Source organism: Natrix helvetica (genome assembly GCF_964273705.1).
Source record: "Natrix helvetica genome assembly, chromosome: 4".
Taxonomy (NCBI): domain Eukaryota; kingdom Metazoa; phylum Chordata; class Lepidosauria; order Squamata; family Natricidae; genus Natrix; species Natrix helvetica.
The window spans coordinates 143,033,883-143,061,633 of NC_138550.1; the positions used below are offsets into that span (position 1 = coordinate 143,033,883).

Below are 27,751 nucleotides of genomic sequence, written 5' to 3' on the forward strand. Positions count from 1 at the left end.
TAGAAACTATACTATAATAACATGCAGATTAGGTGGAAATTATCTGCAGATATAATCCCTCCAGAATTATTAGTTAAAAGTTTGAGGAATGTGTATTAAAGGCATTCTTTAAAATAAAAGCTTTTCATTTACTTCATTTATTAAAATGAAGGCATTTCAAATTCAAAACACTCAGTAGAATGTACCATTCAGATCTGGCACTGACTGGACAGATTTTCAAACCTGATCACTGACCACAAGAATGTAGAAACAACAGTATCAACTGAAAGGCATAGGACTACAAATTTAATAGTCACAAATTGTAGCAAATCTCTACAGGTAAGTCCCTCTTCGTCAGCTTTTTCAAATCAAAGAGATTTTGCAAAATAACACTGGAATCAGCTATTAGTATCAGCTCTGTCCCCAGGTTGATTGAATATATAAAATACTACGCCTAGGGTCAAAAGTAGAAAAAAGGTCACATGTACTAAAAAATTACATGTATTGTAGTATAAGAAGGTTTCTATGGAATCTGGTAAATTGTTTTTCAGACCAAAGGGATTTTCCAAAAAAATGCTGATATATATAATTCAAGATGTGGGAGAGGATGTTGAATATGAAAAATAGAAATAGAATATAAAATGATGTTGGATAACCCCAAGTGCTAGCAAGCTTAACATAGAAGTTTGAATGCAATATTTTATTACTCGCAGAGTTGAAAAATATTACCCAAGAATTACTTTTTAATTATTTACCATGTCAAGGTCAGTTTCAATTTCTTCAGCCTGGAATGGTGAGAACCACATAGACTTCAGTTGGTCATCCATAACATCTGCCAAGATGTACATAGTCCTGCAAGGTAAAACACAGCTTTCATTATTGGTCAATATTTGTTGAGTTGAAGCTACTAAAATCATTAAAACTTTTCATATCTTTCCCCAAACTACATATTTACTAACCCTTGTCCTAAGCCCAAATTCTAATTACCCTGACAAAAATCTTCTTGTAGCCCAAACTATTACATCCTTATAAAGATCTGTTCTTAACCGAAAACAAAAGAGTAGCCCATAACTAACACAAACTGTTGCCATTTTCTCATTCAGTTGCAACTATTAGCTATTTTATTATTTTAAAACTATATCACATCATTTTACCTGCCAAATTTTACTTCCCTTCAATACATGGTATAATGGTTAAAAAAAGTAAGTTAAAAAGTAAAAGGAACAGATAGAACACTAGAAATAAAAATAAACTTGTTTGATATGCAACTCTGGAAGAAAATTAACAGAAAGAAGGAAAAGGTTGGACTCCGTGTTTTAGAGATAGGAAATTAATAATTTGGTATAATAAATATAGTTTTAATAATTATACAATAGTACTTAAGAATTTCTATTGTGTACCATAATCCCCTTGAAAATAAACTGATTTATTTAAATGTGATCCAAATATACCAATTCCAAATATTATAATTCTCTTGTCCATGCAAATGTCTTTTTGTTATTTTACCTATTATTAAATAGATGTTGGAGAGATTCTGGAGCAGGCAAAATTGGTTCCACATCTTGATCACTTAGAGGACAAGCCTCTCCAGCAGATTCCAACATCTGTCTAAGTCCAACAACATTATCCAGTAATGCTTCCAGGGTCTCTTCTTCCTTAGAGCACTCCTAGATCAGAAATTCTACAGTCATCGATCATATAAAATCTAGCATTCTGGACAGTTAACAAGATACACAGAGAGAGCATTTCACCAGAATATATTTATTTTGAATTCCCATTAGAGATGATGCACTACAAAACAATACAATTATAAGAAGCAATTGTATTAACGTAATGCAACCAAAGGTGGCATTTTAAAGGTGATGAGGTTTATTAAAAAGTTGTGTACCACAGAAGCCATTTAATCTGATATAGTGTAAAAATGCTATTGGCAGGTTATGTAAGATCAAGAAGATGTGTAGACAACAAGACCAAATAACCGTGAAGACTGATAGATGCAGGCAGAAAACTAAATGAATGCAGGATGGTAACCATGATCAAGAAAATCAGGATGGCTGTGTTATCATCCAAAAATGTGATAAGATTAATTTTATATTTCTCTCATTAGCTACAGTAACTATTCAGTCTGAATAATGCACACACAATACAGGCAAGTGCTCAAATTACAACAGTTCATTTAGTGACCGCTCAAAGTTACAACATCACTGGAAAAAGTGACATGACCATTTTTCACAGTTTACGACCATTGCAGCACCCCCATGGTCAGGCAATCTAAATTCAGACAGATGGCAGCTAACTCACATTTACGAAGATTCCAGTGTCCTGGGATCATGTGGTCACCTTTGGCGACCTTCTGACAAGTAAAATCAAACCAGATTTACTTAGCAGTCATGTAATTAACTTAATAACTGCTATGGGTTCACTTAACAACTGTAGGAGAAAAAAGGTCACAAAATGGAGCAAAACTCACTTGACATTGTAATTAACTTAATAACTGCTACGGGTTCACTTAACAACTGTAGGGAAAAAAGGTCACAAAATGGAGCAAAACTCACTTAACAAATGTCTCGCTTAACAACATAAATAGATTTTCATTTATATTAAACGAATATATTGTTTTTTTTAGTGAAAGATACATTACCAAAACCAGTTTCTCCAGTTCAAGGAGCAGGTTTTCAGGAGTCTCTTCTTTGGACTGCAGCTGATATTTTAATTCTGCAGTGCTAAGACCCAGTGTTCTGGTGGGATGACTTCCATCTACTTCCACAAGACTCCCATCATCCCCACAACATCCCTGAAGAACATAAAGAAGTAGCTAAGTGAAAAAGTACTGCAAAAAACTGTATAAAAAGCTATCTCATATGCAACATAATGTTACCAATGGAGGACACATAAAATAAATATTCAACATAATCTCCAAGCTAAACAAAGACAAGAATCTTTATAGAACAGTGTAAAATATAGCTTTGGGTACACTTGTTTTCATCAAAAAGAATGCACTAATTTGTTAGAGAAATTCCTGAGATATATATTAAGCATGCAAAAGTAAAAAGTTGAAGCTGTAATCTTATTATTTCTATCTTACCGCTCTGAAAAGAGTCAGATATTAATGCTCTTTTCTCCTTTATCCTACACTTCTCTCTCCTCCTTTTACCATTCCCCATTTTCCCACTATATTCATTTTTCTTTGTATTTTGTACTTTGGTAAATTTAATAAAAATTATATTTAAAAAAAAGGAATATACACTTATTCTGTCCTTTAAGACAAACCTTCTTTCAATACTAAATAGATCAATATGAGATCTCTTTCCTTTTCAGTATCCATGTGGAAACATGCTTACAGAATATACATCACAGGGATTTTGCGAAATGCTTTTTATACTTGTAGATCCATCATATGAAGCTTTCTCAAAACCATGTTAATCGGTGACACTGTGATCATACATAATTGTTCTTAGAACTTTTTATTTCTCTATAATCATAATTACGGGTAGCATTTTCAACATTCTGAGAATAGTAATTTTATTATTAAGCAACTCTGGATGGTTCACAAAGTAAGAAAAAATAACGAACAATATAACAATACAGTAATAGTAAAGGCAAACGAATAAAAAGATGGTAAACCAACAAGCAACAACAAAATCATGCAAACACTACTCAAAAGGAGCTTCAACTACCTTACCCAAAAGCCTGGAAACATTCCCTTATTGAAAACCATCTGTTATTCCTATCATTTTACGTTTTATTATTTCTTGCTTTGATGGGAGTTATTGTAGAGAATTAAAAAGAAAATAGGAGCCGTGCCTTGCGTATTTTAGCAACAGAAAAGCAAGTTGTAAAACTTTTTCAATGAAATAACCTTAAAATCAATATTAACAAACTAAATTGACACTTTATTTAGAAGGCACCTTAACTATTCACATAGCCTTGTGGTCTACTTCAAAGATATTTTGCTAAATTGCAATACAACGGGCAACATTGCTGAGAAATACAAGCTTGTATTTACTTACCAAAGGATCTGAATTTAGTATCTGTCTCATAAAATCCAGAAAGGAAGAGGCAAGTTCTCCTGTGTCTTTACTGAAGCTGCTCACTATTCTCTTCAGTACTGTTTGCAAAGCACCACAATGTTTTGCCAGAGACCTAAGGTTGTTTCAAAAAAGAAATATTTTACTTTACCCGTCTTGATTACTGCAATGCTCTCTACATGGGGCTCCCCTTGAGATGCACCCGAAGGCTCCAGTTGGTTCAGAATGCAGCCGCGCGGACAATTATGGGGAGTACCAGGTACTCCCATGTAACACCACTTCTGCGTGAGCTGCACTGGCTGCCTGTGGCTTTTTGAGTGCGTTTCAAGGTGTTGATTGTCATCTTCAAAGCGCTTCATGGCTCGGGACCTAGCTATTTGCGAGATCGCATTCTACCCCATACATCCCTACGACCAATCCGCTCACACAGGGAGGGTCTCCTCCGGGTACCCTCCGCTAGACAATGCGGGCGGGCGGTGCCCAGAGGTAGGGCCTTCTCTGTGATGGGCCCAACCCTCTGGAACGAACTCCCCCCTGATATTAGAACTACTGTTGATCTCCGCTCCTTCCGTAAGAAACTCAAGACCCACCTGTTCCGACTAGCCGGCCTGGCCTAATTGTAATCACAAGTACAATCTATTACTGACCTTCCTAGATGGCTTTTTAATATTGTAAATTTTGGGGTTTTAAATTTGGTTTTAGATCGTTTTTAACTAGAAATGAGTTCGGGTACTATACAGACCGTATGTTTATGTTGGTTGTCTAAAGTTTTGTTGTTCCTGCTTTGTTGTTTTATATGTACTGTCTGTACATCACCCCGAGTCCCTGCGGGGAGAGGGGGGCGGTATATAAATTTAATAAAACTCAAACTACCTACTAAATTTAATGTAGCTCGTAAGTGACTAAGAGACTAAAAAGCAGCTAGTTCATATCTTCATAAAGGAGTATTGCTAGATAAATGTGAAGTAATTTCATTGTACTTAATATCTTTAGGTGTAGCAAACTCTCAGACTGCTACAATACTTTTAGATCAGTCAGCCAATTGCAATACTTAAACTAAATACAAAAAAAAAAAAATACTTTGAATTGCAGAACTGATCGACAGAATCTGTCATCCATAAGGTGATTCTTATCCCTTCGTTTGCATAAGAGGAGGCCTCTTCTAAAATAGTTGCCATAACAACTGATAGCCAAAACTGCCTCTATTGATACTCTCTAAAAGACTGGCTGCAATTCTTATTGTTGAGTAATATTCTTATCTCATTTCCTTTAATATAACATTGAAACCAAACACCAGCAAAAATAAAAAATGACATGAGTTGGAAGGGATCTTGGTCTTCTAGTACAAGCAGGAGACTCTATACCAGGGGTGTCCAAACTTGGCAACTTTAAGACTTGTGGACTTCAACTCCCAGAATTCCCCAGCCAGCTCTGCTGGCTGGGGAATTCTGGGAGTTGAAGTCCACAAGTCTTAAAGTTGCCAAGTTTGGACACCCCTGCTCTATACCAAGGGTCAGCAACCATAAACACTCAAAAACCCATTTGGACCTGTTTACCACATAAAAGAAAACACTGGGAGATACAAAACCCTTCCCGTGTTGACTATTTCTTGAGCAACCACAAAACTAGCATAGGTAGTTGAATTAAAAGTTCTGTTTTCTTCTGAAACTTTTCTTTTTTTGGATTTAGCCATGGTTGGCCTACTGGCGGTCAAAAAGCTCAACCAATCGCATGTTGGCATGTGTCACACGTTGGCGGTTGTGACACATATTTTGAGCGACAGAGAGCCACAGCAGAGGGATGAAAGAGCCACATGCGGCTCCAGAGCCGCAGGTTGCTGACCCCTGCCCTATACCATTCCAGGCAAGTGGCTGTCCAGTCTCTTCTTGAAAGCCTCCAGTGATGGAGCATCCACATGGAATCATTGGAGCCAACCCACAATCTTTCCATATTAACAATTACAAATGGGTTCATCCACCACCATGGCCCAATGCATGGGAGAAAAGAAGCAGGATGCAGAATACTTCATTCTCTTTATAAATCTGCAAACTGATGCAAATGGGATGATATCACCGAGCAAAGCACACGCAGTCAACTAAGTTTTATAGTCCCAATTATCACCTCTGGGACAGAGTTTATATATCATGTTCTTCCAAGATCAACTTTCAGAATTTCAGGGAGGAATTTTACTGGAATATTCGTCTTAAATTTTAATTGTAAGAAACAGGACATAAACAACACTGGAAGATAGGAAAGCTCGCTTTAGGAAGCTGATTTTTCAGGGACTGATTTTCACTGTTTCTTTTGGCGTTGAACTGATATGACTAATCTCCATTGAAAATGAATGGGAATTGCATAAAATGTACAGGTACTTTTAGAAACATTTGAAATGGGGAAATGATACCTTTTCAGGTGATAGAATCCATAATTGTGCTCTGTAAGGAACATCATTGTCCTGATACAAGTCAGCAAGCAGGTATAGCTGCTTTCAGCATTAATAACTGTTTCTATCAGGCAGTCACAGATAGAAGCCATGAGTTCCTTGCCTGGCAATGAATTGGAAAGCTGCTCCAATTCAGAAAGAGTGCTTTCTGAGGAACTGGGCAAGATCAGGGCGATATCCTATAAAAAACAACAACACAATGTATTACTGAAAGACAGGGGCATATTTTATAATTATGGCAATGCAAGCCAATAGCTGGGATTCAAAGAGCTAATTTAGAATGTGCCTTAATTCATGAAGAATGCCTCAAAGATTGTCTCTTTTTCAAATAGCAGACCAACACGACACAATTCAAAAGATATCTGAGACTCCCTACAGTAGTAATGTTATTGGCACAGAAAGCAGATTTACTGCTCACAATAAGTTAATTGACTAATAATAGATAACTCCTTTAGGTCAGTGGGCACGTTGGAGTTTTGAGACCATATTGTACACATTCTTATAAAATGACAACTTAGTGGAAACCGCCAGTCACAAAATGCCAATTTTGTAACATTTATCTGGGATCAGAAATACAAAAAGTTTGCTTTTCTCAGCAGATGATCAACATGCTGGACTCAACTACCTATCATTTTTACTTTCAAATAATACCTATGAAATGTATAGTTTGGGGGGCTTGGAACATCTAGTGTTGGAAGTCTGGCTTGTATCGACGTAAGCATCTGTAAGCACAATGACTGAGGCCTATTGCTGCATTATTTCCAATATAAAAGATTCTAAAGAGGGAAGTCTTTTGGATCTTGACTAGTGAACTTAAGAATGTCTACTATATTCTATATTAGCGGCTTTTTTCTAAGGGAATGCTCATTTAGAATTATTATTTGCACAGATGCAGCAATTGAGATTTAATTCAGAAAGCTCAGCAAAACTAAGCCATCTAAAACTAAAATATCACTAGAATATGCAAAATAGAATAGAAAATTTTAATTATTGAAAAACTTCAAATGGGAAAATTAAAAAATAAATATTAATATACATAAATTTAGCATATTAGGAATTATGACATCTTAAGACACATAAACAAATTAATCCAATTATTACACAGCCCTGCAGTAAACTGCAGATCGTTATAATTCATTCTGTTGATTCTGTTCATATGGTAAATTCCGTGGGGGAAACTAATCTGAAGAAATGTCAGCATTTAATTTTGGGGAGGTTTCCAAGGGAGGAATTCACACACACACACACAAAACCCAGAACATAGGTTGGTTGCACTACTATAGTACAGCAGACAAGATTCTGAATCTGTTCTGATATACAACACAACTGTTTCCAAGAAAAAGAATGTCTTTGGAAGTAGCCCTAAGAACCCAAATTGGCAACCAACAACCCCATCACTAAACAAGACATAATGTAACCGCAACAGACTTATGACCTTACTTCCACCTCTAGTCATTAAATAAGACATCGTTTGATTTTATTGCTGGATTCTCCATTGATTCTGTTTGTTTGAACTTGGCTGTGAAGCACACAAATTATGATTACATGACTGCAGGATGCTGCAATTGTCATAAATATGAGGACCAGTCCTAAAGTTATATTTTTTCAGGCCTGTAGTAATGTTTGCGGTCGCTAAATAGGGCAATGGTTTACCAGGTAAATTCTTTCACAGCCTACCAATGTGTAACAGTATAACAGTACATTCATGTACCTAAGTATGTAGGTAAGATATAACCATGGGAACATGTAAAGAATACAGAAAATTAAATTAAATTCTTCTTTAGATTTTCCATTTTAAATACCTGGTCACAGAAGGACTGTAAAATAGAAGCTAAGTATTCTGCACACTGCTGATGAATTATGTTTTCCCCTGCAGTTTGCATCAAAGACAAAAGTTCCAGGAAAACCTCCGTATATTTTTCATCGCCTTTAGCAGCTCCATTAATCAGGTGCAAAATAGCTAATTTACAAGCTTTGTGGGAAGCCAGGGCATCAAATAAAGCAAGCAAGCGGGTGGTCTGACCAGTGTATTGTTTCTCCTTATCTTCTGGGCTGCTGAAATAATGAGAAATTTCTTTATTAGAAAGATACCACACTAGGTAGAAATGCAAATAAAAGCAAACATGCAAGTTTGAATATTCCCATCCATTCATTCACCCACACACAAAGTTCATTCTTGCACAACTGTCAAACTGCCACCTACATGAAAAGTTACTGGGATTACCAATGACACTAGATATAATACTATTAGTGGTGTTTAAGTGACTTTAATAAAAAGCAAATATTTAGGAAATAGAATTAAAATTTGGAGGGTTTTTTTCCCTGTTTCACTCACTTCTCTATATTAGTCCACTAACTTCTTGTTGTTCTGGGATGGAAATGAAACAAAACGAAATACTTTTAGGTGCATAGCTACTTAACGCTTGACACACTATTCAAAGATCAAAACTTCTTCTTGCTCCCCCACCCCACAATACAAATTGGTGCTACAGAATGTTTGGCTGGACAATCACATGACTGAAGCAACAGAAGGCGTAAGGTCCAAAGCAATAAGTTATGGAGATTCTCAGTCATCCAGGTCATGGTTGTTCCAAAGATGCTTCTTCTCATCCAAGATGCTTCTTCAGTTCTCACTTCTGGAAGAAGCTTCTTGGATGAGAAGCAAATGTCCTCAAGGAAAAACAAAGGAAGTTCAGTTGCCTTTTCAAAAAAACCAAACATCTTTGGTCCAAAGCATATGACTAAGTATCGAGTAAGACAAGAAAAGGGAACATAACCAAAACAGGACCTTTTAAGTCTACATTCAATTGTGAGCAGGCAAAATGGTGACCCATGAAATCAACTTTTCTACTTTGGACAAATCATTAGACAAATTGTTAAACAATAATTGTCTTCTTTAGGTCATATTAAACAAAATATTGAAATGTACCTTTGCAGATCTTCTACAAGTAGATCTAAGACAGTTCTCATAATAAGGAGAGCCGTTGGTGAGGCCAAGTCACACAACTGTACACAAATGCGCCTTAGCATATGCTGAATAGGCTGGCAAGTGGAGCCAGAAAAGGATCGTACTATTTCTTGCAGTAATTTTGCTTGGACATGAAGATGCATGCTCCAAAGTTTTCTAGTATTGAGAGCTACTGATAGGTCATGTGGTTCAATAACCTACGGAAAACAAAATTAATCCCTTGAAATGCACAATAATCATACATTTGCAACATGCTGTGCTAGTCTCCACTCTGGAATTTTATAGAAAATGTATGTGAATGAAGTGAGAAGTTCCAAGAAAAATTGCCAAGGAGGGTATGTCAACTGGCATTCATATTCAAAATTATTCTCACAAAACAGCCCTGTAAAGGCACATAACTTGAACAAAAGTACACATGAGTACTCAATACAAATATCCCTGTGGTACCTGATCCTATATTTTCCTTGGTTTTCCAGACTATTTTGTTCAATGATTCTAAATAAAACCAATCTCTGAGTATATAACAATATAACTTTACTTTATATATACTTTAACTTTAATAAAAGTAAAATTCATAAATATGTTTCATAGCTCCTCAACTTTCAGGTTAGCTGATTTTTTAAAAAAAATCATTTGGTAGCTCTTATTTACCTGAGTGGTCTGCATAGGCAGAGGAAGAGGCAGTAGTTCTGAAAGCAATATAAGGCCAGAGAAAAATCCTTCTGGGATTCTTAGAACAGAAGAAAGAACCTCTTTGAGCATTAGTGACCAAGTATTATTGGCTAGAGTTTCTTCGGAGATAGTTAGCTTCTCATTAACACCTTGGGTGAAAGTCAACAAGATATCAACAATATCATTCTGGATTTTCTGTTCATCACTGTCCAAACGCCCAGAGAGGGTTATAGAACATAAAAGCATGTGTAAAGAAATAAGTGCTGAAGGAACACGCATATCTTTAAATTCAAAGGATCCTCCCCTTAGCAGTTCAGTTAACATGGTCTTCAAAAGTGTGAGAGTACATCGGGCCATGGAGATTGTAGTGACTCTGTGAAGAGTTGTTCCCATGTTGACATGGAGTCTCCAGGGCTGAATAAGAATGCTGTTTAGTTTTTGCAGAACTCTGATAAATGTGTCCATTCCTTCAGAAGAGAAGAGCTGAATAACTGCAAGGTTCCATTTAAGGTCCTTTTGCTGACCTTTATGAATGATAGGAGAAATAAAAAGAAGAAAAGTCTTTATATTTTATTTTCAACTTGATAATGAATAGAAATTGGATGCAATGATTTTGTTGGTGAAAAAAGGTAAATATTTTAACGTACTTTTTTCACTCAATAAAATGAACTGAGAATTACTCCAGAGTTTATATGATCAGTAGGCAAAGAACAATATATTTCAGAATGTTTGTGTGATTTAATGGAATACATTCTACTCAACGAGAACTAAGAGGTTAAAGATTGTACCTTCAACAGGTGGTGGTGGACATGCAATATGACACAAGACACGAAGTGCTGTAGGAAGACCAACTCCTTCCTGAGTCATCAAGCTATCAATGTTCTTTAAAGTAAAGAAATAGACAATGATTAAAAACATAAATATTCAAAATGGATATATCTGATTTAACAGACCAACACTGCTTCTGCACAAGCTATGGAGAGATCCATTTAATTATTGTATGTAACCAAAACAATTACGCAAAAGCCACAGTTCCCCATGTTGACTAATAGTGTAGATTCACTTATATAGAAAGCACAGGGATACGGAAAGCCTGATTTATGTAACTCTTCAGCAGTCCAGCAATGGATTTGGTTCAAGATTTGGTCCTTCCTTATTGTACAATACATCCAGCTTTGTTTTTAAAAGAGAACAATTTGTATGTGTTCTGTAAGATCACCACTCCAATATTTAGAATATTTAGATACCAAACTAAATGTTAGCATGTATTTATTGTTTCATGAATATTTAAGTAAAACTATAAATACAATAAAGGAGGCTAGGGTGGGAGGACCCAACTAGATCCCATAAAGGAGAATATTTGTAGCTCAGGGTTGAATTGAGGGACCAATCTAGCAACTTAAAGTGAACAGCAAACACAGAATTGCCAATCCAATTTTTTCCCTTCCCAAAACATTTTAATTGAACAGTATGTCTATTTTCAACAAAATCTGAACTAAAATTAACTTCAAAATACATTTGTTCCAAAATATGGGGAGTTTGCTATTCTAAGGTCATATTTATTTTTACTTTTTATTTATTAAATTTATATGCCATTAATCTCCCTGTCCAAGGATGGCAATGTAAAAACCATGTAAAAATTACAAAATTTGTTACATAGTACACACTCCCCCATATGTTCTTATTTATTTTACTGACCTGTTTAATATATTCAATGAGATTTGGGATACAATTAATTTCAAATCGGATTGTTTTCAATGGCTCCAACCATTTATTAAGTTCTAAAAACAAACAAGATCATTTGATGAATGTTACATGAGGCATTCAAGAAAATGTGAAAACAATTAGAGCGGTCAGCCTTTTGGTTCTAAAATTGATTGAATCTTAACAACGGGAACATACTTGGTCACATATGCACACTAGGAAGGAAGACAGTAAATATCTCCTTTATCACTGAAATCATATCCTCCTTCTCCAAGATTCTCATTCTGCCTGACTACAAGTCACTGTTGTTCTGAGGTACTACATATCCGAAGGACCAGACTGTATAACTCTGAACATCTCCATTTCAGCCAGTTTGCATTCAAAAGATTGGACCTTTCCTCTGACAGACAGCACTGTTGGACACACTCCCAATTTATTTCCAGCAGATGTCTCCCTTATACTTGATATGTAAAGTTTTAGAACAAAATAATAAAACAGAAATATTGTTTGTCTACCTAGATGAATTTCACAGCAGAAGGAAAAAATATTCCATACAATTCTGAGACTTCTTATTCATATTGTATTCAAAAGCATCTTTCCACCAATGAAGTATAAGGCACATAAATTATATCAACCACCAACCTAGATAATTTATGAAATACCCTAAGCAGCTACGGAAACTGGACAGTAGTGCAAGTTAAAATCATTAATACAAATAAAATTAAGATGATTTAAAATATTATACTTTGAAGAAAACAAAATGCCTGGAAGTACACTTCATGCATGAAAGAAATCAGATGTATCTATCAGGATTGCCTTTTCCACTCAGTAGCAGAGTTACACAAAGCTTTGGACAGCACTTTTGATATTAACACAAATCAAATTTATAATGTTGGGAAACAGCAAGTGATAACTATACAAGGAACAAACTAACACCAGCGCACTTCATTTTAAAGCTGTACATGAGTAGGTGATGTGGAAACAAGAATTGATTTAAAGAATCTAAATGATTAATCAATATAGAATATGAGTCTATATTTTTTTCCCAAATTATTTTACGGCGTCTGTCCATGAGTAGTATATTACATAAATCAGGGGTTTTTTTTTCTTTAAAAACCAACTTTATAAGAAGACTGCTAAAGATCTTTCAATTATCGTACCTAGTAATCTTAATACATACAATAGTGAAACAGAGTATTAGAAATATTTCTCCTACATCATTTAAAACATTGTCCAACAATAACAAACAGTGTACCTTGTAACTTGGTGTTATTTTCATCCGCTTTGCAAAGCTTCACCAGGGGTGCTGAGTACAGCTCAAGCATCTGGACATCACTTGAAGACTGTATTACCAGTAGAACAAGGATGCAGGCATAATTGTAGGCAACTGACTTTTTTGATTTGGAATCACTGTTTAAAACAAAAACCTACAACTTACTAGTTTGCTTCATATTACTTCATTTCATGTTTTAGTCTTCATACTAAGCATAAAACCCAGAGATTAAGTTTCCATCACTGGTTTCCCACTCTTCAGAGATTTAGTGGGCACATAGAACTCACAGAAGGAAAGGCAACTGTGCAAGAGGATTCTCACCTGCCCAGCACAGTATTCCATTTATATTAAACACAGCAGACCAATATAGTTATCATTAAAGTTCACAGAGGTTTTACCAAGCCATCCTATTCTTTCATAATCCTTCTACTTTTAAAACGTATTACAGTCCAAAGAGAACAGTACTTAGAAGCAAGCAATAATCTTTAAAATAAAAATTAATTTAAAAAACAGTATTGTTCTGAACTGAGTTGAGTTTCTATCGATCCTGTTACAGACAATTCTCACGCTGCAACTACAATTGGAATCAGAATTGCAGTCACTATGCAATGTGGTTATAAAACATATCATATGACTGCCCCGCTTAGTGACTACATTCGAGGCAATCCTGGTTGATGTCATAATTCCAGTCGCATAGCGTCATTGGGAAGAAAGCAGGAGTCCCAGGTAAAGAGCATGGGGGTGGGGTGAGGTGGAGGCAGTGCAGGATGTACATGAGTTGGGGGAGGAGGGTGTTGCAATATGGCTCAAGCCGAGAAAGATTGGGAGGGGGGGTGAAAAGGTGCAGGGTGTGCATGAGCACAAACATGTGGGAAAACAGGGTACAGCATGCATGCAAGAGAAGGGCAAAATGATGACATAGTGCAGCGGTCACCAACTGGTGGTCCATGAGAAAATTTTGGTGGAACAATTATTTGCATTTTTTATATTGCACTAAATTCTATTTATCTTTTTAAAAAATTCATATTGGTGGCCCACGGGATTTAAAATTATGAATTTAGTGGTCCCGGAGGTCCGAAAGGTTGGCGACCCCTGGCATAATGCATACAAACAAAGAATGTCGGGGAGTGGGGGAGACTTACCCAAGCGACTTCTTTCTCTTTCCTAATGCCTTCCCCATTGACTTTGCTTGGGAAAAGCCTGCAGGGAGGCTCACAAATGGCAGTTATGTGACCATGGGACACTGCAACCAGTTTAAGTGCAAACTGTTTGCCAAGTGCTCAAATTTAGTTCACATGACCGCAGGAGTGTGTAGCAATGACCAGAACTCTTGAGGACCAGTCTTAAGTCCCTTTGTTCAGCGCCATCACAAGTTCAAATAGTCACTGAATGAATGGCACAACTTGAAGACTATCTGTACAGGAGCCCTCAAAGACATTGCTTAATGTATTATAACACTTAGTGATGAGGTCAGTCACTCTCTTTCCACCCAACCAACCTCACAAGACTGCATCTGTGGATCAAGTAGAAAGCAGCAGCATTGTGTACATTTTTTTGAGCTGCACAAAACAAAGGCAGAATATTGCGAGCCAGCCCATCTAAATCTAATAATAAATCATTACCCTAATGCTTCTTTGGAGTAGAACTCCATTAAAGTAATAAGGCTCTGGAGATTCTTCTCAAGGCTGAAGACATGGGCAACAGCAGCTCTTCCTACTGGGTTAAAAGTGATCAAGTAAAGATTATGAAGTGTTCCCAGGAGATCTGAATGGTCCGTTTCATCAGTGGCTGTGCAACGCTGGAAGTGGCTGAAGAGTTCTGAAATGCACTGCAGCGTCTGGGTCGAATGAAGAAGCCATAAGGGAAATGCTTCATCGCCTGCCCCGTCGGTTTGCAGGCCTTCTTCTTGATCGGGATCCGAAAACTGACAAAATGCTCGAACCAGCAAATTGGTGGCTTCGTATTCAGAGAGGAAAAAAAGGAGACCTTTCTGTGACTGTGCTAAAAACCTCAGGATATCTCTGACAGATTGAAGCACTCCAGGATGCACATTTGTTATTGGATTGGACAACAGCAAAGTGACAGACTCCAAAAAACTATGGTTGTGAAGATACCTGAAGAAATGAAAAGAGAAGGATAAATAATACTAAGAAATAACATCTATCCACTACATTTTCCCATAAGATAGCTAAACTGCAACATCGTACAATTCTGTATTTGTATTACGGGGCACCCTTGTGGTTTGGAATAGAAAACAAACCCCACAAATATGAAGTGGGATTAATTACTATCACATTAATTAATATCTCCAATTTAAAAGGAAAACTGATATCCATCTTCACTGGAGAAAGTAATTATGTTTGGAAGAGTTAGAAGTAAAAGGAAAGCAGGCCCTCAGAGAACACAGTGGCTGGACACCATCAAAGGTGACACCAGCAAGAACACAGAACAACTCAAAAGGAGTAGTGCAAGTCGGAAGATTAGGAGTGATTTGACCCATAGAATTGCCAAGAGTCAGACACAACTCAGTGGATAACAGCATCAGCATTATCCTTCATCTGAGCCTGAATTTAATTTCAGTAGATCTATACCTGTTTTATAGTTTTGCATTAAAAAACATAAAAACATTATTTCACATTTTTACTGATTGCTATATATTCATTCAATCCAAGAAATCAAGACCATTTGTTAAAAGTTGATTTTGCAAATCAGATGACCTCAAATATCCCTACAAACTTAAATTAATGAAGCGCAGGGCTAATTATTACTATTTTTATCAACATAAGTAGAAAGCACCACCATGGTAACAAGGAGATTACTACAATTTTCAATGGCTACAAATTGGAAATACTGTAGAATATTCAGGGAATAGATTATGCACAATTTTCTCTTTAAAATTCTGAAGAACTCAGAATAGCACACTGGTTAGCAAGTATTAAGAACTTGCAAATTACCTATTGGTACTACCTAGTCTTCAATTCTAAGTAAACATTTGAGTAACTCAAATCTTTTTAATTTAAATGGGGAAAGTGAAATGACTTGTTAAGGAAAATGTGAAGAAACGAAGGAATGGAAATGAAAGTAGTAAAGAAATTAAAATATTTCCTGTTAAATCAACAATATTTATTAAGTAATGGACAAACTAGGTCAAGTTTCAACTCCAATTAGACCAGGTTTCGCTTTTAAATATGCTGTGTGGTAGTGGAAGTCTGATGAACATATCTTGAAGGTACCAACTAAAAAAACCAGAACACACACAAATAAAGCCATCTACCAAAATCAAAAACATACATACCTGAACAGAACGGGAAAAGGATCATCCCTTTCTGGAGGCCCTGTAATCCGTGCTGTTGTTGGAAAAGATTTCACAGGTGGCTGCACCATGCTGTGCGGGGCTGTCTCCATCAAATGCAAAATTTCATCTAAAACGTTAATGAGTTTTTCAATTTCTCCTTCATTCATAGTGGAGGACTCCAAAATATTGTCCATATCCATTGGAGCATCTACATCGTTATCATATTCCTGGTTGCCTCTTTCAGGTCCAGCATCTGGATCCTGCTCAGACTCAGAATGATTTGGAAGGGATGGGGAATTTTCTGCTAGCTGGTCACCAATTTTTTTAATCTCAGACAGAATCTCATAGAAGTGACATTTCTGTAAAATGGCAGAACCTGCAGTGACTACCCTTACAGTCTGATCCAGGAGAATAAGTTCCAACAGTCTCTGATAGCCACTTTTTTCACTGGCCTCCAAACTACTCCTCAAAAAAACCTCCATTCCTTCAGTCATGCTAATAACACTATCCAGAGCTTTGAAAGCATTAAGTTTAAGGGAAGAGGACACATGATCCGCAAAGAGCAACTCAAATAAAGAATCAATTACTCCCCCTTGCAAGAGTGCTTCTATTCCTCGAGTTCCACATTCTGCCAGTGAAGAGACAAGCTTTGTCCCAGCTTTCAGCTGACGGACGTTCAAAGCAATCGGTTGTCTCAGGGCTACTTGAAGATTTAAAGACTGCATTGTCCAGTCAACCAACTGGCTTAGGTAATCCTGGCTTGTATCCTTTAATTGCAAGTAACTTAGTCCTTTGACTACTAAACTGGGTATTTCTTCCAAAGCTGTGACCCACTTTGCACCTCTTTCCTCCTGATACAATTCAAGGAGCTCAGTCAATTTAACGGAACTCTCTACTGCCCCACTGTTTTCCTTCTCTAGATCTTGATCTCTCATCTTGGCCACTTCCATCTCAAAAGTGGTCTTGTAGGAGCAACTGAAATATAGAAGGGGTCCAAGCTCCCTATCGAAAGGATCGTAGGTTACAGGTGGCACTCTGGCCAAATCTTCAGCAGTATATTCAATGTCAAAACTTGGGTATTTAAACGTCTCTCTTTCCAAGTCAGCAATTCCATCTTCATCACTTGAAATCTGTTCATAACCATCATCTCCTGAAACAAATATTTAAAAACATACTATAAAATTCATGTTTTAACTGTTGATTAGATAAAATACCATATTCGCTCCCACTTTGTATGTGTGTCCTTCTACACATACATACCCCACCGAAGCAATAAATAATGTATTATTAATCAAAGCACCCATGAAGAACATAAGGCTGTAAAATGCTATGTAATAATCTTCCCACATCTAAGATTGTGTTTTTATTCCAAAAGTTTCTATATGTTTCAATCAAATGGACCTCTAAAAAGGTGCATGTACCACAAAAAAATGACTGCCAAGTAAACAACACCAAGGTCAGGCTTCAAGCATTCAAACAGAAAACAGAGAAATACTTTGGCTAGCAATAGTTTCTCATGCTTATAAAAGCTGATTCAACTAACTCAAAGTACAATACAGATGCTCAAATATACATCAATATGTAAAGACAAATTCCAAGTGTCTTTGCAAAAAATATTTGAATTTACTGGCCTACAATCCCAATAGCCCTCCCAAAGATTGCAAATCATCTTTATTGTAGCCATACTGAAAAGGTTACTAAAGCACAATAAACAGCTAGTTTATTTTCTGGCCCTTGTTCAGAGGGAATGTCTATGTTTAGAGCTTTTTTGTTCCTACTGTGTCTTTAACAGGACAAAGAAAGAAAATATAACATATAAGAAAATATGTATTTAAAAAGAATGCAGAAATGTTGCTAATCTGAGAACATCTTATTACTAAATGTCAGAACAAGGACTAATTAGTCCTAACAGAATGACACTAACTAAAACACTCACTAGTGGGTGGAGTGAGGAAGGCTATCAGTACAACAAATAAATACTGCAATTTTATCTTTGGAAAAATCAAATATACTTTTAAAGGAAACACTAATTTGGGGCTCATCAACAGCTCATAAATGACTAAATTATTGCAAATTATTGATTTGATTATATACTCAATTATTCCCTTTTCACTTACAAATGTTGGCAGCCTCTTGTAAAAATGAACACATTTTTTTTCATCCTTTTCCAGAAATTAACAGTTAAATCTTCCTTCTTAAAATTATGTGTTTTCAAACTTGGTTCTTAAATACCATACTTTCAGCTTGCGGGTAAATCAATGATTGACTGTTAACACCAAGCAAGGATTCAACTGTATGCATTGCAGTATGCAAAACTCTCTGTTAAGAAACCAAATATATTTTTGTGCATCGTATATCTGGTTCCCTAATTTAGACACCAAAATATACCTTAGTGAAGTTATTTTAGAAAGATGCAAAGTTTTTCCTCTCAGATGTGACAATAATGAGAACAGAATTTCTTCCTGGCTACCTGATACAGGCATTGGCTCATCTTCTTCTTCTTCATCACGTGGAGGGAGGCCAGGTGGGGTTCTTGGTCTTCTACGTTGGCCGTCATAGACTAAGTGAAATAGAATTTTCATACACTGCCAACATTGTTTCAAGAAAAGGGTCAGACCATGGACTTCCGGTTCCGGCGGCTACGGCGACGGGCAAGTCTTTGCCCGCTCCCGCTCTCCCGGTGGGCTTCCCCCGCTTCTGGGGGGGCACAGGACGCCCCGAAGAGGCGTCCTGCCGAGGGAGCGGCTCACGGAGGGCCCTGGCATCAGCGGCGGCTGGTGGGGGCTTCTCCGCTTTGCTCTAGGCACCGGGGAGCAGTCTTGGAGGGCGCGAAGCGTCTCGCTCCATGCCGATCGGGCAGCGCAAAATTGAAGGAAACAGCGGCGAGATGGTGAGGTGCTTCCTTTCTCCATTCCTTCTTTGTTGAATTGATGGACTTTTCAGCAAGATTATAAGTTAAACTTTCGGAGCTTCGTTGGAGGTGCGGTTAGAGGGGGGGGACTTTCCCCCCCCCTTGGACAAGCGGCTTGAAAAATTTTGCTTTTGCCCCTAGGAGGAAGGAGGAGGGGGGAGAGCCAACTAATGATGCCTCACCCCTGTAAAAGTGATTTTCTCTGGACTTAATTTTATAATTTGTTGATGACCTGAGAACTTTGTGAACTTTTGAAACTTTATTATGCCTCTGAGCCCAAAGCTGGCAGGGCAAGATGGCACACTTCCGTTGTCTTCATGAACTGTGAAACCTGACTCCACCTTTAAAACTCAGGCTTCCGGTCTTTGTCTCCGTACTACCCAGAAGAATCTCTTGTGGATTGCTATTTTCTGAACCTTCTGGAGAGGAAACCTTTTCTTAACGCTAGATTGACCAAAGAAACTCTCACTTGTTTGGATTTTCTGCCCCCTGGACTCATCTGCCTGCTCTACTTCTCCAGCTGTCCAGTCTCTACACTGACTGACTTCTCTGTTTTATAAACTATGTCTCCAAAAAGACCACCACCTGGAAAACCTGGCTTTGCTACTTCTGCACCGACATCTGCAACATCCAGCCCTGCCACACAGTCAAAGATTACAGAAATGATGCAACCTAAGAGTACAGAGGTGGATTTGCTGCAAATGCTTCAACAACTCATACAGGGCCAGGAAGAAATTAAGAAACAATTAAAGGAAATGAAGGAAGAAATTAAAGAGAATCAAGTCCAAATTTATAAGAACTCACAGAGACTGGACCTTGTGGAGGGTGGGGTGGCGGAGGCGAGGGGGGGTGGAAGTTTTACAGAAGAGTAACAAAGAACTTGATATTCAACAAATGAAAACAGAATTTGAGAGAATGTCCTTTTATCTTAGATTTCAAAATGTTATAGAAACAGATGGGGAAAACATAAGGGACATTATGACCAACATCTTAGCTGAATATATACACAAAGACAAACAACAGATGGAGTGGGAGATAGACTTGGCCTATAGAGTGAACTCAGCATATGCCAGGACACACAATGTACCCAGGGAGGTTCATATTAAATTCCTTAGGAAAAGCACAAGAGACGCAATTCTGGGTGTACAAAGGGGGCAAACATTGACATACCACGATAGGGAGATAACCATCTTGAAGCAGATCCCCCAAAAAATTAGGGAGAAAAGGAAAAGCTATTCGCAATTGGCGAATAAATTATACCAGAAAGGGGTGTGGTTTAGATGGTTGATGCCTGAAGGGATGTTGATATTCTGGGAGGAGACAAGAATTAGAATTAACACACCCATAGAGGCTCAGGCCTTTATGGAAAAAAATAAAGTAAACCTAGAAAAAACAGAAGACTCTACAACGGTTATACAGGACACGGGAGGGGCCGGAGTTCTGCCAGCGGGGGGGGAAGGGGCAATACCAAGAAAGCTCAGATCACAAAAATGAATAAGAAAACCACATTGCCATAAACATACCGAAAGTAATAGTGAAATTATATTTAGAAAATATGTTATAATATATAAGTTGATTGAAAACTTTTATTTCTATATGCTGATTTTACATGATTATGTATTAATGTTTTATACCTAGATGTATACTATGAGTTTGGAGGGAGGGGGCGTCTGCCATACTTGCAACTGCCAAAATTTGTATATTATTCCACATACCCTTTTCCTAGTAAATGTGTTAAAAAAACCAATAAAATTTTCTGAAAAAAAAAAGAAAAGGGTCAGACCAGATATTTATCTGCGAGTCAATGATTATTAAGCAAGAAGAACGTAATGTATGCAGGCATGAACCTAGTTGGTTGCATTTGCCTACCTTCACCTTCTTCCTCTTCATCGCCTTCTTCCTCTTCATCCTCATCCTCATCCTCATCTTCCTCATCATCATCGTCCTCTTCATCATCCTGAATGCTATCTACTGTTTGACCATCGTCATCCTCTTCCTCATCTTCTTCCTCCTCAACATCCACACCTTCTTCATCATCATCCATTTCTTCTGCTTGTTCTTCTTCCACTTCTGCCTCATCAGAATATGGGCCTTCTTGATGAATGGAAGTCCGATCAGGAGAAATGGGCTCAAAATAATCTTCTCTGTGATCAACATCGTCTTCTTTTTCTCCAGCAACTGAAAATAATGAAATAGCAGGAAAATAGCAGGAAAACAAATTGAATGCTTGAGGTTTCAATACTGAAAAGTTACTTATAATGAAAGTTAAGTAACAAAGATATCTGATTTAAAGTTAAGGTGAAATATAATATTGACCCATCAGATACTGCACCACCAGATTCAGTTTTACATAATGTGGATGAGGGGATGTGAAGATTTTTAAAAAATGAATGTCAATTCTTTATTAAACACAAAACCATGCACTCTAAATTATGAAGTACCGTATTTGGGAAGGAAAATTCTTAACCCAATGGCAGGATGCAAAACACTCTGTCAAAAAACCAAATATACTTTTGTGCATTGTATATTTAGTTCTCTATTTTAGACATCAAAACATATATTAGTGAAGTTATTTCAGAAAGATCCAAAGCTTTTCCTCTCAGATGTGACTATAAGAACAGAATTTCCTCTTGGCTACCTGATATAGGCATTGGCTCATCTTCATCATCATCAGGAGGCGGGGGGCCAGGTGGGGTTCTTGGTCCTCTAGGTTGAGGCCGGGGAGGGCTGCCATTGAACTGTTCCTCTTTCTCTCCATCAGCTGTAAAAGTTGTTTGAGCCAAAGAAAAGTTATGTATTTTATAAATCGTACTGCATGATAAACAAAGGCCAAACTGTTTTTGCAATTCCATTCGGTTTTCAAAGCAGCGGAAATGAACTGCCGAGAGCAGGATGGGAGAAATAAAATTTAAATTAATAAGAAAATAAAACCCTGTGTCTGATAACACCACTACCCCCATACCCTTAAGGGTTTAAATTGGAAAGAGAATTATTTGGAAAAATTCTGAAGCATGTGCTACTGTACTGATACTCATACTCATGAACTTAAAGAATGAATTCCACTGAAAGTAGTACTGAAAAACAAATGTTTAGAAACTATGCTTGATTGCTATGAAAGATTTGCTTTTCTAACAAAAACTTTTTTGAAGAGAGTTAAAAAATAGAACAGAATTGCTCACCTAATTTTGGAGTTCTTTTCAAAGTTTGTTGTTGCTGAGGAGGTGGAGGAGGTGGTGGTGGAGGAGGAGGAGAGTCTCTGTCGTGGCCTACCACTCTATCAACAGAGCCATATATTGCCAGTGTTAAGCAGTTATACCAGCCTCTTAAAACTAAGCCATCAGTGTTTACCTGCATTATTTAAAATAAAACACAGAAATTAAACATGACTTGCTACATTTGAATTAACAGTATCAATTTCATCAGTTCTGTTTTATGTGTATTGCTTGTTAAAGCAATACTTCAGCTTTGAAAATCCTATATCCAAATTCTACAGCAGTTCTGAAACATGTTTTTTATTTCAAATGTTTTCAGCTCTCATTACGAGGATCTATCTAAAAACATGAAGCCCATTTTTGCTAGGAACATCTGTCTATTAAACTAAGTATCATGCAATGCTATGACAAAGAATGAGATTTGGGAAAAATATATTTGCCTCTCTTCTGAATGATTGTAGTATAATGACATTCAACAATGCCATAAAGTATAGAGAAATCACAAATCATCATTACACACAGCATTTCCTAAAATTTCAATTTGGCAACCAATTGCACCAAACGACTCCCCAGTTATATTATGGATGACTCCCATATCCAAAAAATGCAACTCGTAAGATCTAAGGCATTGTGTAAACAAAGAAATTTATGTACATATGTATATATTTGTGTGTATATATAAACATACTTAGTAACCCTTCAGCATCCATTGAACCAACTGATGATTTTGAGAAGACTTTGATGGAATACACTGAAAGTAATCCAGTCTCTGAAGAGTACCTCTGCCCAAAAGGGTTTTTTTTTAAGTTATGATATTAACTAACAAAAGGGACAGCATCACAATTACCTTTGCGTTGGGCCTGAAAATAATTGAAGAGTTTTCATCATACTCCAGGCTATTAAGTAGAAGAAAATTAGATATTAGGTAATAAACATGTATATTTTTCTCCAACATCTTTTCTTAGTAGCTAGTCTTACAATAGGACTTCTTACAACCTGCACTTTTAGAATTAGGCTAACCATACATGCATTAAGTGGCATAATACAGGAACTCTATCTGCATTTTATTCATTTTCTATAGACTATGTATCCCAAGGATTGCTTGTTTAATGTTATGCAATAGTACAGCTGGACAGAATTTGGCAACATGACAGCTGAGAAGACCACAAAAAATAATGGTTGCAGGAAATGGTAAGTATGCGCTATCAGAATCACTTTTCATGAAAGAAGTGACAAGTTTGCTGTTTGTATTCCATAATTTTATGGTTTCTGGTATATTCAGTGTTTTGTGAAGTAATGTTTTTAGTACTTACCTTCCTAGCCTGTCAAATACAGGTGCACTTGGTTTGCTGACATTGTTGAAAAACAGGTCTAACTGAAATGTATGAGGAGATGTCTCACTGGGAAGAGTCAAAGTGGAAAAAATATCATTTTTAATCAAAATCTGGTTAATGAGCAAGGCAAGTCTTAAAAGATTGCTAATCTATCTGCAGGAAGATAAAGAGTTCCCAACTATTAAAAATAGTAAATATTTACATTATTAAGCTATTATTTCATATATTTTGTAAAACACGGTCCATACTTTTCTCAAATATGAGCATTCTTATCTATGTATAATATAGATGAAACTACCAATACTTGTAGAATAAAAAAGTTTTTTTTAATTTCCGTACAACAATTTCTATGACAATTTCTTTGGCAACGTGTGATACTATTCTTTAATCTCAGGCACTTCACTAGCTTTCTGGATAATCTTGAGCACATGTATGTCCGCATAAAATCCTGACATATTAAAATGTTGTCTTTACAATATACTTTACATTGAATCACTTGACAATGAGATGGCCAGCATATATATTAAATAAATCAAGTATTGAATGCAACTGTCAATGATCCCTTTTTCCAACTAGTGGAAACTGCTTTTGAAATGAGTGTAAGCCAAAATCTCAGAAACAAACATCTATTGCTTCCTCTTCTTTTTTTATCTTGAGTCATGACTTGTAATATCTGAATTGGGCAAACAAGAATTGACATTAGCCAGAACTGACTCCAAACTATAGCTGACAAATCCAGAATTGACTCCAAACTGTAGCTAGCAAATCCAGCTCAAAAAATTATTTTCTCAGCAATTATTTTACTTTTTATCATCATTTCATACATCCTGCCATTATTTATTCAAAACTGAAAAATTATAAGAGCTATATTTCTTGTTTCAATTAATACACAAATCCTTTTCAAAGTTCTTTTATATTTTGGTTTCTTAAAGCAGAAGTATATTCCATTATATAATGCTGGATGGACCCAGGAAATCTCAGATTCAAGTCTATTGCAAATTCAGGCACATACTTTCACTCTCTGATTCAGTACCCCATTTTACAGAAGTTAATATCTCTTCTCATAAAAATAAGGGAACATCATAAAGCATATGTTAAAAATGACCTAGAAAACAGTATTGGACAATCTCTTATATCATTTTTTTGCTTACCCATAAGCTCTACTTTCAGGTAAGTTAGAGTGAGCTCTTATTCCTGGAGGAATCACACGCACTTCATTGATGTAAACTACACAAGGAAAGCGAACCACGTCTACATTAGTGCTTTGCTAGAAAAAAATGAACAAAATTCATGAATTTTGAAATGCAAAGTATCTTTGTTTTGTTTCATGAGCACTCAAAAATCTGTCAATATGCATTTCACATAATCCAGACCTTGTCTAAAAGTAACAAGTGGTATAACCATAGCCATCCATTCTTCCTGACATGTCCAGACGTAACATGCTATTTACAACAGACACAATTAAAAACAATACTGCAGAATTCATTTTAACAGTGCCCCATTTTTAATGATAAACATTATAACAAGATGGCAATGAAGCAGCAGCTTCTCTGCTGAATTCCATATGATACTTTATTTGTAGTAAACAGTCAAAATGATCAAACTCAAATTATAATAGTTCAGAACATTATGTGAAGATCTAGCTCTCTAGAAAAGTCTCTAATATTGGAAAGGTAGCAGGAAAAAGAAGAGCAGGATGATCAAGGTGGATGGTCTAAGTGGCAGTGGCAATGAGTGAACTATTGAGAGACTTGAAAGAACAGATAGCTCCACACAAATAGTCAGACAGACATATGTCTTAGCATACATTCACAGGACTGCAGTTAATAGAAACTGAACGTAACTAGTGAATATCTTTTCTTTACAGGATATGTGACTGGTTTTATCTGATGTTCAACAAAGAAATTCAATTCTGATAATTTGTCAGCAAATTCTTTTAACATTAAAGAGAGTAATTCTTAAAATAAAACAAAAACACTTTAGGAACCTCAACTTTTTAGTTTTAAACATTGAATGCTTTTAAATTCTACACACTCTAAGAACTCTTAATTAAAAGGTGCATAAACAAAAACATCTAAACATTATAAAATCTTTCCCCCAAAACATAGTCTAAGGTTCCTCAGTAAACAATTCTTATGCAATTATATTATTGATATTCTAGTAATGTTAAGAGTATCAATTGTAAAGATGGAATACTATTTTCACAATAAACTAGTAATAACCAGATTGATCATTTAGTTCGAAGATTTTGGAGGATATTTAGCCTAACCCCCTGCTCTGTACAGGATTCACTACTATTGCATGTTTGATAGATGACTATCCGAACTCTATTTGTAGACTTTCTTATGCCTATCCTGAACCTATATTCTGAACTAGTTTTGACCCACTGGTTCTGCTCTTACCAATAAAGAATAAATCCTCTTCATGTGACACCTTTCTGATATAGACTAAATGATCCCAAATCATTTAACCATTCCTTGCTTGACTTGCTCTCCAGATTCCTCACAGTCTTTGACATAATTACTGTTTCCCCATTTAGATATATTTCATGTCCTTTTTAAAACTGAGATCAAAATAAACTGAAGTTTTACAAGCTTATACTAAAATGTACTAAAATAATGTAATAAAAAATCAACATGCCTTTCATTTGCTAGATACGTATATCTTGATGGGCAAAAAGCATATTAAAAACCACAGGGGCTGGCATTCTCCTGATACATTTTACTACAGTATCCAAAATAATTTAAGCACCTAACATTGGGCAAAAGGTTCCTTTTACCTATCACTTAGCATAAATTTTAAATTAAGTTCTTATATCAAAACTGCAAAGCCGCATGCATATATATAATCCACACTAATTTCACATAAAGCAGTATATCACCTGCACATGAATATTTTAGAAATCAAATAGCACACAAATCTAATGATTGTATGTTGAGAAATGTATATTCAAAGACATTTGATTTATTTTTGCTTACTGCCTATACAATATTTCATTGAATCCCATGATTTCTTTTATCTTTATCATGAATTTAAGAAAGCTACATGTTTTTAAATGTTGATTAACACTGGATGGTTTTATTGCCGTCATTATTTAACTGAATTAGTCATATACCGGCATTTTCGCCCTTCAAAGCTTACTTTTTTACTAGGGGAGAGATAGGAACAGGAATTATATCGCTATGAACTACAATCGGGAGGCACACATTTTGATTGAAAGATAAGATTGGGGGTGTGGGGTGAGCGGCGAGGTTATTCCAAAACAGCAAAAAATGGAAATACCCATCAAATCTATATACGGCCGCATACCTCAACAGTTCTACTTTTTAAAAAAAACACTCGCTACCGTTACGTGAAGCTGATTTCCTTTGTGGAGGCTGCAGACGGAACTCTGAAATTAAGAGCCCATTAATTCCCTTCTGATAATGATCATCTTCTCTCAGATCCCAATTCCATCCTATCTGGAAGGCTGGGGGCGGTGGGGGGGAATGGGAGGTGGGAATGGAGAGACCCACGTCGCCTCCGTTACCTCAGTGCTTTGGTGTTTGAAAGTGTCCAAAAAAAGCAGCTCCGTTGTTGCATCCGCCGCCATCTTGCGTCGGCGGAAGCGCCGAACCTTCGATGGCGAGCACTTCCGGGGCAATAAAAGAGGGGGAGCGGGTTGGCATTTGATTTGCATAGCTGCCTTTGCCCGTCTCTTTTATCTGTATAAAAAAAGCAAAACAAACCACCAGTGCCCGGAGGTTAAAAATCAGGAAAGCGGGCATTTTTTTTTTGAATTTTTTTCCCCCATAGACCAACAGCAGCTCTCCTGCTACAACGTCTGGAGATTGACAGATTTTTATTTAGGAGATTATTTAGGAATAGTATGATTTGCCTAGGATTGGTTCCACGTGTGAATCTGGCTTTAAGAATTATTATTTTTTTAGTAA

General features: G+C 36.6%; 1 protein-coding gene across 2 annotated transcripts in view; it reads right to left on the bottom strand.

The window, feature by feature from the left end:
* Nucleotides 1–27,498, bottom strand: part of VIRMA (vir like m6A methyltransferase associated) — a gene marked incomplete at its 5' end in the record, with an annotated part of 33,040 nt that extends 5,542 nt beyond the window's left edge. Inside the window, 20 exons of one of the 2 annotated variants that reach the window (XM_081951406.1) lie at nucleotides 735–831; nucleotides 1,486–1,646; nucleotides 2,621–2,773; nucleotides 3,990–4,122; nucleotides 6,412–6,629; nucleotides 8,253–8,502; nucleotides 9,380–9,615; nucleotides 10,070–10,614; nucleotides 10,879–10,972; nucleotides 11,789–11,871; nucleotides 13,050–13,204; nucleotides 14,690–15,181; nucleotides 16,363–17,512; nucleotides 21,143–21,451; nucleotides 21,912–22,034; nucleotides 22,453–22,621; nucleotides 23,333–23,381; nucleotides 23,799–23,885; nucleotides 24,971–25,086; nucleotides 27,349–27,498. In XM_081951406.1, the coding sequence (XP_081807532.1) occupies nucleotides 735–831; nucleotides 1,486–1,646; nucleotides 2,621–2,773; nucleotides 3,990–4,122; nucleotides 6,412–6,629; nucleotides 8,253–8,502; nucleotides 9,380–9,615; nucleotides 10,070–10,614; nucleotides 10,879–10,972; nucleotides 11,789–11,871; nucleotides 13,050–13,204; nucleotides 14,690–15,181; nucleotides 16,363–17,512; nucleotides 21,143–21,451; nucleotides 21,912–22,034; nucleotides 22,453–22,621; nucleotides 23,333–23,381; nucleotides 23,799–23,885; nucleotides 24,971–25,086; nucleotides 27,349–27,498 (4,770 nt within the window). Of the gene's footprint in view, nucleotides 1–734; nucleotides 832–1,485; nucleotides 1,647–2,620; nucleotides 2,774–3,989; nucleotides 4,123–6,411; nucleotides 6,630–8,252; nucleotides 8,506–9,379; nucleotides 9,616–10,069; nucleotides 10,615–10,878; nucleotides 10,973–11,788; nucleotides 11,872–13,049; nucleotides 13,205–14,689; nucleotides 15,182–16,362; nucleotides 17,513–21,142; nucleotides 21,452–21,911; nucleotides 22,035–22,452; nucleotides 22,622–23,332; nucleotides 23,382–23,798; nucleotides 23,886–24,970; nucleotides 25,087–27,348 lie in introns of both variants that reach the window. The other variant, XM_081951405.1, reaches the window with a different exon arrangement.
* Nucleotides 27,499–27,751: the final 253 nt, after the last annotated feature.